This window comes from Tupaia chinensis, unplaced genomic scaffold (assembly GCF_000334495.1).
Source record: "Tupaia chinensis unplaced genomic scaffold, TupChi_1.0 Scaffold000458_2, whole genome shotgun sequence".
Classification (NCBI taxonomy): domain Eukaryota; kingdom Metazoa; phylum Chordata; class Mammalia; order Scandentia; family Tupaiidae; genus Tupaia; species Tupaia belangeri.
In genome coordinates, this window is record NW_006159967.1 from 725573 (window position 1) to 738195 (window position 12623).

The window sequence follows — 12623 nt, forward strand, 5'->3', positions numbered from 1 at the left end:
CCCGTGCCCCCGGCGGGCCCCGGTCGTATAGCCGCGGGCGGAGGCGGAGGCGGGGCCGGGGCGGGGTCGGAGGAGCGGGGCCGCCGGGTCTGTCCCGGCCTCCCGCGGGGACGCCCCTGTCGTCGCGGCCCCACCCTCGCCACGCGCCCGGCGTGGAACCGCAGTGACGAGGAGTCGCCGAATCCCGGGTTACGGCCCCAAATATTTACTTGCCTCTTTCCCCCGCGCTCTGACAACCCGACCCACAGAGAGGTCTTTGGCATCGCCAGAGCTGCAAAGTTCAAGCTCCGCTGCCTCCGCCTCGTAGTCCTCTGAGTCGCCTCCCCAACGCCTGCGAGCCTCAGTTTCCGCATCTGGGACATGGACGTGAAAAGGCGGTCTCCCGGGGAGCTGGGAGGACAGAGGCGCCACCAGCGGTGGGAGACCCAGCGCGCGTCGGAGACGCAGAGGTCGCCCCGCCACGTCCCCCGAGGGACTTAGAAGATTGTGGGCAGAGTGGAGGGTGGGCAGAGGGACAGAGGTAGATGGAGTCCTTAAGAGCTCCCATTCCGGATCGCGGGGGCCTGACTGCAGTCCTGGCTGTTCCCGCCAGCCCCGACTTTAATCAACCCAAGAAGGGTTTATTCCGGAAGAAAAGACCGCGTAGATGCCGCGCGATCAGGGCCTTGCGGTGCACACACAGGATGAGCCCCTGTCCATGATGGGCACCCATCGTGGCGAGAATAACTCTGGTCTGCGCCACGCCCTGGTTATCGCGGCAGGTGGCTATTTAAATGCGAAGCGGCTAAAATGGATAAAAACCAGTCCCTCCTCGTGCTAGTGCGCCATAGCCCTCATGGCAGAGTCCTGCTGGACAGCGCTAGGAGGGTCTCTGACCCACTGCCTGGCATCAGGGGAAAGCCTGGCCTCTCACCGGACGGAGCAGCTCCCGGGGGTCAGGACTTGGCCTGCACCACCCCCAACCCCCACCGCTACCGCCCCAACTCCGGCAGGCAGGATTACTGCTTAGGGCGGTTCCTACAGGTGAAGGGAACCTGTCTTACACGTGAGGAAACCAAGGCACAGAGATTACGTCGCTTGTCAGTCACCGAGTGGCCGAAAGGCAGGCATGCCTGGTTTCGGAACCACTTTCAGCCTCACCACACTCACCCTCCTCCCCAGTGGAATCCTCCCCGCCGAGCGCTAAGGGGAGGGCTCCAAATAGGAGAGCAGATAACAGATCGCTCTCCTTTTTTTTTGTTTTATCTTTCTTCCTCCTTCCTCTGTCCCCATTCCTGTGTAAATTCCTTTTTTCTCTCTCCCTCATTCTCTTTGCCTGGCCCGGGGCACCCACTGGTGAGGTCCTGAACTAACAGAGCCCCACCCAATCTGGGGGGCTGAGACCAAGGAGCTACCTTCCAAAGGCACCTCTTCTTTCTTAGCCAGAGCTGAAGCGCAGGGTGGTAGACACCCCAGTCCCGCACTTACGTGATGACTCATGGTCTCACTAATCAGTCAAACTGATCTTCAGAATAGTTAACAAGACAACTCCACTTTTTAGCAGCCATGACTCTTTACTGAGAGAATGACAATGAAGACCACATTTCCACCCAGGAGAGATGGGTTGCCTCTTGCCATCCGCACCCCATTGTTGCTGTTGTAGTGCTGCAATTAATATTCTTGCACCTGTCCCCTCATGTAAGTGATCAAGAATTTCTCAGATATATATTGGTTTGACTATCTCTAGTCATTGGCTACCATAAATAAAGCTGCTATGAACATCCTTGTACATTTCTTTTGGTACTCACTTCTGTTGGACTTACACCTAGGAGTGGAGTTTCAGAAGGGATAGACACTGTTCAGCTTTCAAAGGTACTTCTGGTTTTCCAGTGTAGCTGAATGAAAATACAATATATTCCCACCAGTACTGTATGAGAGTTCTAGTTGCTCCATATTTATGTGCATACATATGATATTGTTAGACTTGTTAATTTTAGCCATATTAGTGAGTTTATGATGGTATATTACCTGTGCTCTTCTTCTCTTCCTCCTCCTCTTCCTTTTACATCTTCCCCATTTTTTTTTTCATTTTTACTGTGGCTTTCATTTACATTTCCCTAAGAAGTAAATAAGTTGACCACTTTTTATATGCTCAAAGATTTCATACGTGAAATAGAACAATACAGATAAAGTAGAAATTCCTTTGGTCCCTCTTCCCAATCTCAATCTTCCCTTTCCCCAAGACAATCACTAGCATGAATTTGGTAAGTACTCTCCTGGCCCATGTTTTTACCTAAACTATATTTATGTTTCTAATTTTTAAAAAAAAATTATAGGATTTCCTTACATGGTTTTAAAACTTACATAGCTGCTTTTATGCCGCAACATGCTTTGTTTTCACTCCACATTGTTTTTATACACGTTGATAAAACAGATGTAGTTTATTCAATTTATCTGCCAAATAAAGCCCACTGAGCAGCTACAACACAATTTATTTGTCCACACTCAGTTGATGGACACTTCGGTTGTTTCTAATTTTTAATCACAAAGAATGCTACGGTTTACATCCTTGTACATATTTGTTTTGTTTTGTTTTATGTTTGCCAGAGGGCACATGCATTCACCAGAGAGAGAGACAGAGAGGGAAGGGAGCAAGCATCCCACGCCGGAACGGTCATATGCAATCCCTTTTCCTCCATCTCTCCATCCTTTTGGATCTGGGACACACACCCACAGTGTGTTTCTCAAGCTGTCAAGTCCAGGACTTGAACGTCATGGTCAGCCATGAGGGATCCAGCTGCCTTAACCACCACGCCACAGAGCCGGCCCCCTTTTACATATCTTTCTGCTCATGTGTGAATCCATTTTTGTGTTCATTTTGATTCCTTCCCTAGTTTCAGACAAAAAGATAAGGTTGGGCCAGCTGTGCCATGGTCATCCCACCACCACCCCCGGGAGTGATCTCTCACTTTTTCTCTCTCCCGTCTCTCTTTCTTTGGCAAGCACATGGACCCAATTGCTCAAAAAAAAAGCAAAAGCAAAGGTTAAACCCTTAGTGCCTTGAGCCTTCTGGCTGAGTTCTGTTTTCCTTCCCAGGGCCTCATATGGCCCCTGGCTACCCAACCATAGTGACAGACATGATATGTGACCTCACTATTCAGGTGTGACCTTGTCGCTCACTGAGGAGGGGTGAGGAGCTGTGTCTTTCACCAGTGCTGCCTAAATTTGCCATCACGTCCTTACAATGAGATTTACACTCATTCCAAGCTTCGGAAGGTCATTCCATCACACAAATCTCTGTCTGAAAAAAAAAAAAAACTTGAGACAGTCTTTGATTTGGAACAGGACAATCACAACTTCTTAGTTTTGTCTTAATTGGCATCTCTTCTCCCCACCCATGGTTGACCACTCTCCTTCAAATGGGCCCTCAATACCAGCTCATGCCTCTTCCTTCTTTCTCAGGCCATATGGAATCCTCCTCCATATAATCGTTAAACTCACTCACTAGAGGTCTGTCTCTCCTTGACCTTTCCTTCTCACTCTATATTCCCTCCAGGCTGTGTCATCCTCTCTTAAATTGTAACTGGACCCAGCTGCAGTGGCACAGGTGCGAGGGTGTGGCTGCGAAATGACTGGGGTGCAAGGGAGGTGCAGATTTGGTTCCCAGCCCAACCTACATGGGCTGGGCACCACGGCATGCCTGTGATCCAGGCAACTGGGCAGTTGGGGCAGGAAGGATTGCTAAGTAGTGAGATAATGTCAAAGATTTAGGGGCTGGACAGCAGCAGTAAAACATAACATTCTGCAAGGCTAACCCAGATGGGAAGGCTACTGGTTCTCTTCTAGCGCTCTCCCTCACTATACTTGGCACACGTGTGCCCGTGATCTGAGTCTGGCTGAAGCTAGGGGTGGATCACAGCATCGAGCTCCTATCAGGAGAGCTGCAACTCTCTCTCTTCCTTCTTCTTTGGAATAAATTAATAAAACATTTTTTTAAATAGTTCTCTCTTTCTCTTCACATTCTTCCTCTCTTTCTCAAAAAAAAAAAAAAGCTATAACATTTGTAAGCCTTCAAATCTTTATTTCCAGACCTGATTTTTGTCTCTCAATTCTTTTATATCCAATCACCTATAGAAATTAGGCACTGGGATCCAGCAATTGGTGTAATGGCTATGTCACTGGATTCCCATGTAATCAACCGTGGATCGAGTCCTGGACCAGGTGGTTTAAACTCATGCCAGGCACATGTGCATGTGTACCCAAGATCCTGAGAGGAGAATGGAGGAGAAGGGGGCACTGCAGCGTGGCCATCTCCCCCAGGGAGTGATTTCTCGCTTTCTGTCTCTCTGTCTCTCTCTGTTTTCCTGGTAAGCGCATGTGCTCTGTAGCAAAAACCTCTCCAAATAAATAAATAAATAAAAAGAAATTAGATACTGTGAGAAACACATTGGAAGAAACACCTAGCTCTCTCCTAATATTGGATCTCTCCTATTTACTAATAAATGGGTACGCTCATGGATTCCTGAGATTAAAAACTGTGTATCCAGCCCACGTTGCAGTTAGGAGTGGTGATGTGACTATACGTTGGACAACAGGCTGTAAGCAGAGGTTCCTAAAGGAAATGCAGGTACCTTCTTCCTTGTCTTTTGGACTCACATGCATGTGTGCCCAGTGTGAATTTTAGCCACTGGGTCCAGGACGTGAACTACAGTCAGCTACGTGGGAGTCCAGCAACATAACTATTATGCCATACTAGACCTGATCAATTTCTTTTTTTAAGAACTCAAACCTCATCAAAATTCAAACTTCTGTTCACCAAAGTCACCATTACAAAAAAGAAAAGGCAAGCCACAGACTGGAAGAAAACCTTGCAATACCTCTGTCTGACAAAGAATTTGTTTTTAGAACATAGGAAAGCCTATGTACTAATAATAAAAAGAAAAAGGGCCTGGTAAAAATTAAAAATGAGGCCCAGTCTGGTGGCACAGTTGATGGCAAGCTGAACTGCACATGGGGGGCCAAATGGTTGACCCTGGGTTTGGTTCCCACGATTGGCCAGAGATACACTGGGCACTTGTGTGTGTGGGCCCAGGATTCCAGTGAGCTGGAGGACTGGAGGAGGCACTGAAGCATGATGGGACCCTGTCGTCATGCTTCTTTCTCTATCTCACATATGTGTACATGCTGTCATGAACAAAATAAATTTGAAGATTAAAAATTTTTAATGGGCCAAATACTTGATCATATGCCTCACCAAAAAAGATATTTTTTCTTCTTCCTCTTTTTTTCTTTAATTGCCAGAGCATGCATGCAGTCACCAGAGAAAAGGACAGAGAAACAGAGAGAGATGGAGAGAGAAAGCAATTACCCCTCAGTAGGGCATGGTCACACTACAATCCCTTCTCTTCCATTTTGCCACCCTTTCAGGATTTGGGAGCACACATGCATACATACCTGCTGCATTTTTTGAACCATCAGGGCCAGGATCCCAACCTCGTGGTCAGCCATGTGGAATCCAGCTCCCTTAACCACTAGGCTATAGAACTGGCCCAAAAGAAGATATATTAATGATCAGCAAAGTAAGCATATTAATCATTAAAATTAAAAACATATTAAAAATTAAAATTAGTAATCCCAGATTATCCAGCATATAATTACTTTATAATCTAGCAAGTTACAAATCTAACAAGCAGAAATGAAACAATAAAAAAAAATTTATTCACAATAGCCAAAATCTGGTAACAACCCAAATATCCATCATATTGATGGCTGTCTTGGTGGCACTGCAGTAACCCACTGCTCAAGCGATGCTGAATTCATTCAGCTCCCCAATCAACATGTTCACACCAGATACACACACCCATAATCCTTACTGGCTGAGAAGACTGGTATGTGGGAGAAGTGTGGTGTCAGATCCTGTTGAGGGTGCTTATCTTTCTCTCTCTTCTGCATCTCACTCTCAAGAAAGAAATTTAAAAAAAAAAAAAAAAAAACTCAATAGGGACCAGCAGGTGGCATGGTGATTAAGGCACTGGATTCTCACCTGGTCAACTGTGGTTCTAGTCCTAGACCCGGCAACTTGAAACACACTGTACACTCACATCGTGCATGTGCGCCCAAAATTCTAGAATAATGGAGAAGGGATTGTGGCATGGCCATTCCCCTGGGGGGGTGATTTCTCACTTTTCCTCTCTCTGTCTCGCTCTGTCTCTCTCTGCACATGCACTCTGTGACAAAAACCTTTAAAAAAATTGAACGAAAACCTTTAATATATTCATACAACAGAATATTGTCCAGCAACAGGAAAAAAAAAAAAAAAACTACTAACGCCCATACAACGACATGGATGAATCTTAGAAACTTTATGATTACAAGAGCGCTGTGGTTGGGGGGACAGCCTTGAAAGACGTAATCTTTGCGATCTGTAAGTATGTTACCTTATGTGGCAAAAGGAACTTCACGTGATGAAGATTAAGAACCTTGAAATGGGGGGATAATCCTGAATTATACAAATAGGCTCAATCTAATCACATTAGTCTTTAAAAGTAGAGTGTCTTCCTTGGCCATGGTCAAAGGGAATGATTACAAAATGTTGCTGGCTTTGAAGACAGAGGAAGGGCCCATGGGCCAAGAAAGTGTGTGGTCTCTTAAAGCTGGAAAAGACAATGAAACAAGTTTCTCTCCTAGAGACACCAGGAAATGCACGGCTCTGCCTTCACCCTTAACCCAGAAAGACTCTTGTTAGACACATGACTCACAAATCTATGAGATAATCAATCTGGGTTATTTTTAGTCACTAAGTTTGTAGAAATTTGTTACAGTAGTAACTAGAAAACTGATAGAATTTCATATCATCTGATTCCATTTCTATGAGTCCAAACCCAGACCCAGGTAAAACTAATCTATGGATCTATGATCCATCAATGGCTGCCTTCAGGGGGAGTGCAACCCATGAAAATGGGCATAAGAGAACTTTCAAAAAATGTTCTGTGTCAGGCCAGCAGATGACATGGAGGCAGTTGAATCTCACATGGCCAACGCACGGTCCAAGGCTTAGAAAACATACTGGGTACATGCGCATATCCAAAATCCTGAGAGAAGAATAGAGGAGAAAGGAATTATGGCATGGCCATCCCCCTGGGGCATTATTTCTCTCACATGTATACGTGCATGTGCCCTATAACAAAAACTTAAAAAAAAAAAAAAACAGAAGCTGCTATGCAGTTTGCCTTCCCTGATTATCGGGATCTTCTATCCATAAGCTCTATCCTGCTTCCCTTTTCAAAAGCAAGCATACACCCATCATTGCTTCCAGATTGCCAGAACCATGACCTTCCAGCCAAAATGCCACTGTTTTAATCATCCTAGGGAGTCCTGGGAATATCTAGTGTATCTCTGGCAAGTGAGTGTCCCTGACACTGCCTGTAGGAGGGAAGAGAAGCAACTGGCCCCTGACACGTATCAGACCCTTTACATTCTTCCCTCTCCTCACGACATAAAGTTCCTATCAGGATCTCCATTTGACAAACAAGAAACTGAGGTTTGAAAGGCAAAGAATCCAGAGCCAGCTCTGCGGCACAGTGGTAACGCACTGGTCATGGGAACCAGAGCCCACATGGAGACTGAGGTTCAGATCCCTAAGACGGTCAACCTGAAAAACACGCCAGGCACGCACACATGAAAGTGTTATATCCAGCAAGCTGGGGCACTGGAGGAAGGGGGCTGCAGTGCAACCAAACCTCGTGAAGAGTCTTCATCTCTCTCCTTTCCCTCTCTCTCCTTCTCTTTCATGTGCATGTACATGCTCTATCATGAATAAAGAAGAAAAACTTTTTTAATGTAAAGAACCCACCTGTCATCACCCAGCTAGTGGGAGACATGGCTTCACTCCACATCTGTCTGACTCTCTGGCTGGCCCCTTCCCACAACCCTAAGGGACCTCCCTCTCATACTGCCACCCTGACTGCTAGTGCTATGCCTGCTTCCCAACAGGGACCACCTGCAATTTATAATAAACGGAGGATGAATGTAAACAGAATATTCTAGATAAGGGCCCTCCTTGAAGAAAGTTCAGCATGCCAGAGAAGGCAAGGGACCTTTCAAAGGAAAAACTTAACTCAGTGTGATCTTTTACATGGTTTTCTCAATTCTTTTTTAAAAATTGTTTTATTTAACTTTATTTATCCATTTATTTACTTATTTCAAATTTGACCAGAGAGGGATAGAGTGAGAGAGAGAGAGAGAGAAAGTGAGAAAACAAGCCACTAGGTCCGGGACTCGAACCACAGTCAGCCATGTGGGAGTCCAGCGCCCTTAACCACCACTCCACCTGCCAGCCCAGGTTTTCTCAATTTAATTGATCCCCGGACAGGATCCCACCTCCAGTTTCCATGCCAACCAGAATCCTGGGCATGCACAGGCATACCTTGTGTGTTCAGGTCAACCAGGACCCAAATCTGGACCTCCCATATGGCTCTTATATCCAGTGCCAGAGGTGTCCTATGACCTGCACCACCCACTGGGCCCCATCTCATACACTTAACTCTACAGGGAGTTAAGGAAGAACAAATTTTGCTAAACCTAGTAAACCAAGAGGCTGAGACACAGAGGAGTTAGTTGAGTTTCCAAAGATCATCCAGGGAGTCATTTTTTCAGAACCATTTGAATCTGGCTCTCCCATCTAAGATATACACCCCTCCTTCTCTCCACGTCTCCAGCAGCATGTCTCTGCACCTCTGCGATTCTCCAGCACACCCACTGTGGAACTAAATGTTGTAAGTCTACGAGCAAGTGTGCATTTCTTCCCTGTACCAAGACTGGTTAACTCATGTGCTCACTTGTTTTATAAGCAGCGTTAGCTAAACCTTCTCCAATGAATACCACCGACCTCAAATATGTAGTCCAATATTACTAGTATATAATGAAACCAAGAGGCTGTTGGTGCAAAAAGTTATTTCCATCACTGTTAGAAAAAAGATATGCGGAGATCTAAAATTCTTCTGGATGGTCCAAATTGGTTTTCTCACGTTAACTGATCTCATTTGACCCTTAGTTTTCCTGCCCTGCCTCCAATTCCATATTGCAAAACCCAGGCTTTTAGATGAGCATCTGCTTTAGTTTGGAATTGGGGGGTGAGGGACATTTCTGTAGATGTGAAGCAGTTAGCAAGGCCTTCTGTGGACTAGGCAGTGGATTGTCCATTTTCTATTATAGTATCCCATGGCACTAGTAGTTTTGTGCATGCCAGTGAGATTTCTTTACTCGTGCCTGTGTTCTAACGTGGGTACTTAAATGAGTAGAAACAATCCCAAGAACACACAGAAATTAGGTTGTGATTCCGGCCATGATTCCTTCCTCCAGTTTCTCTTGGATACCAGATTATTACTGTTCTATGAGATGGGCTCTGAACTCTGAATGTTTAAAAAGTTATTCAGTTGGGACCAGCAGTTAGCGTAATGGCTATGTTGTTGTACTCCCGTGTAGTCGACCGCAGTTCGAGTCCCAGACCCCGTGGCTTAAGTTCACGCCAGGTGCCTGTGCCTTCCACAGGGTCTGGTCGTGCCAGAGAGGAGAATAGAGAAGAAGGGATTGCGGCGAGGCCCTCCCCCCTGGGGACTGATTTCTCGCTTTCTGTCTCTCTGTCTCTCTCTGTCTTTCTGGTGAGCGCGCATGCCCTGTAGCAAAAACCTTTCAAAAAAAAATGTTATTCAGTTAAAAAAATGTTTTTAAATAAAGAAAAAAGTGTCTGTAATCATCAGCATTGCATGAGGAGAGAAGTAGAAAGAAGAATGTAAAATTCCTTTCTGGAAAGCACCCTTTTCTGAAACTTGTGGTAGAGAAAACTGCAAGATGACTGGAATAATTACAATGAAATAAGAATAAGGCAATGACATGAGTTCAGTAATGAAAAACAGCCAAGCCATGAGGGTTTCCAGGGGTATAGAAGTAACACTCCTCGGGACCAGCAGATAGTGTAGCAGTTACATCGCTGGCCTCCCACATGGTAGCCTGCAGAGTCCCAGACCCAGTGGCTTGAAAATCATGCCAGGCACAGGTGCATGCTACCCAAGAACCCGGGAGGAGAATGGATGAGAAGGGAGTGTGGCATGGCTACCCCCCAAGGAAGTGATTTCTCACTTTCTCTGTCTCCCTCTCTCCATACCCTAAGGTAAAAATCTATTTAAAAAAAAAAAGGGAAATGACACTTCACATGACCCATCCTTTCATACTCCAAGTGGGTGAGAACTCACTATAATGCTATCCTCATCTGTGCCTAAATGATACTTTCCTCCTCATGCTCTTCAGAAGAGTAGTGTTGGGCTGGCAGGTGACATGCTGGTTAAGGTGCTTGGATTCCCACATGGCCGACTGAGGTTCCGGTCTTAGACCTGGCAATCTGCATTCTCACTTTCCCTCTATCTCTCTGTCTCTCTCTGGTCAAATTAAAATAATAATACTAAGTAATTAATTAATTCTAAAAAAAATTTTTAAAGGATAATCTTTTGAGAAAGAATGCAGTCCAACTTAACTTTTTTCTTTGTTTTTGTTTTTATTTTTTTAATGGAATAACTTTTTAAACCTTCAGAGTTTAGAACCTGGATCATAGCACAGTAATATGTTTTTTCTTTTTTTTAATTCTTTTTTAAAAATTTTTTTAATTTTTTAATTTTTTCTTTTTATTATCATCATAATCTTCTTTATATTACATTGGATTACATATAACTTTACAGTGTATTACATTGCTTTTTCAAAAGGGAATGCCATGCATGTCAGTCAATACAGAGACATTAATCTCCCCAGTTCATCATTCAATATCCTTTCTATGTTTTTCCCAATCATTATTATTTTTTTTTAAAACAATCAATCACTACTTCTCATTTTGCTTGTAAAAAGACTTTACCCATCATGAAATACTTCTCAGACCAATCCAGTTGAGAATACTATACACGTCATCATCAACAGGTAATAAGTCATATCTGTTTCCCACTGACATCCTGCCTCTCTATTTGTTCTCTTGCTATCTTTCTCTATCCTCTTCTCTTCACCCGCCCCCCCCCATTCCACATAGCATAGTAATATTGTGGTATCTAAGAGAAACTAAACCCTTCATGGTGACCATGTCTCCGAATCCCAGACCCATCAGCCTGAAACCCCCTGGACACATGTAAAAGTGCCCAAGCTCTAATGGGCTGGAGGACTGGAGGAAGGAACCATGGCACGACCAGACCCTGTGGAAGGCACTCTTCTTTCCCGCTCTCATTCTCACATGCATGTGTACACACTCTATCATAAATTCAGAAAAAAAAAAGTTTGAGTAACTTTGTATAAAAAAGAAAAAAAAAATATCCTTAAGCTCTGTGTTGTCAATATAGTAGAAAAAGTTAATGTTCAATAATACCTCAGATTTTTTAATGTATGTATTTATTTATTTTGCTGTTTTGTTGTTAAGTTTATTGTCTTTATCTGGAATAACATCATAGAAAATTGTTTGGTTTCGCTCTCAGCAGCCCGCTCCTGAGCTCTGAGGAAGCTTGCCTTCTTCTGGGTTACCAGATCTTCCCTTTGGTCAAGGAACATTTTGGTATGATTCTACCTCTTCCTTTTAACTTCTTTCTTGGCTTCTTTTCGTAGACTAGGTTCTCTCGTATAGCAGTGTGAGCTTTCTTCTACAACTCCTCTGTCATGTCTGGAATTCCATTGTTCTTTATGTACTGAGAGAACTGTTTCTTGTAGGCGTCTTCATCTTCTTCCATTAGGTAACGTGTGTAGTCTGCAACGTTCTGGCCCATGATGTGCTTCCGATGAACTTCTGCGTTAGATTCCTTGCCTTCAGAATCATAACCAGGGAATCATTTGATACTGTGATGGATATTTAAGCCTACATCCACTGCTCCCTTCAGGACCCCCAAAACTTTATTGCTGGTGGTGGTTCTGGTAAGGCCTGCATTCAAATAGCAGGTGAAGGCACCAGGTTGACCATCAATGCTGTCCACATTGTACTCATCTCTGGTCACTTCCACTTGACCTTCATAGACCTTGTCCTACTGAGAAGCCTGCGGGCCAGCAGCAGGTCAGTACAATATGCTGCAGCATAACTCGTCAGGCCACCCTTCACACCGTATTTTGATAGTTCGTCTGCATAAGGTGCGCAGACTATCATATCCCCTTCTATACGGGTAAAAGCAATCTGACAAATGATACCTCTGTTAGTTACAAGAACTATCATCCTATATTTGGGCATGTTGTACTTATTTTTATCCTACATCACCAAGTGTTTCCAAGCATAGTAATCAGTTTACTCTCTCATCATCTTTTAAATTACACTTGGTATCTCTTGAAGTAGGCCTTATTCTTGACTTTAACAAATCCCATCCTGCGGAACCAAAACCTCATACTTTAAATAGAATAGAATACAGTAAGATATGTTAGATGGAGGGGAAGATGTAAAGTGGATGCTGGACCTTTAAGCTCAGTTGTTCAATGTGGTCCAGCATCAGCAGCTGTTCTTTGGCCCCTCCTCAATACAGGTGAGCATCATTAGCACTAGGACTTTGTTCTCTAAGTCCACTTAATGCAAAAATGACTCCTTGGAGAGTAGCAGATGATTGAATGGCTTAGGGAAGGAAAAAAAAATCCATTTGAAT

The 12623-nt window shown here is 44.4% G+C and overlaps 1 protein-coding gene and 1 pseudogene across 1 annotated transcript in view; both read right to left on the bottom strand.

Moving 5' to 3' along the window:
- Window positions 1-362, bottom strand: part of RGCC (regulator of cell cycle) — a 15152-nt gene extending 14790 nt beyond the window's left edge. Inside the window, exon 1 of the mRNA XM_027774582.1 lies at window positions 214-362. Coding sequence (XP_027630383.1) covers window positions 214-362 — 149 coding nt within the window. The remainder of the gene's footprint in view (window positions 1-213) is intronic.
- Window positions 363-6347: 5985 nt separating this feature from the next.
- LOC106735606 (60S ribosomal protein L5 pseudogene) lies at window positions 6348-12351 on the bottom strand (annotated as a pseudogene).
- Window positions 12352-12623: the final 272 nt, after the last annotated feature.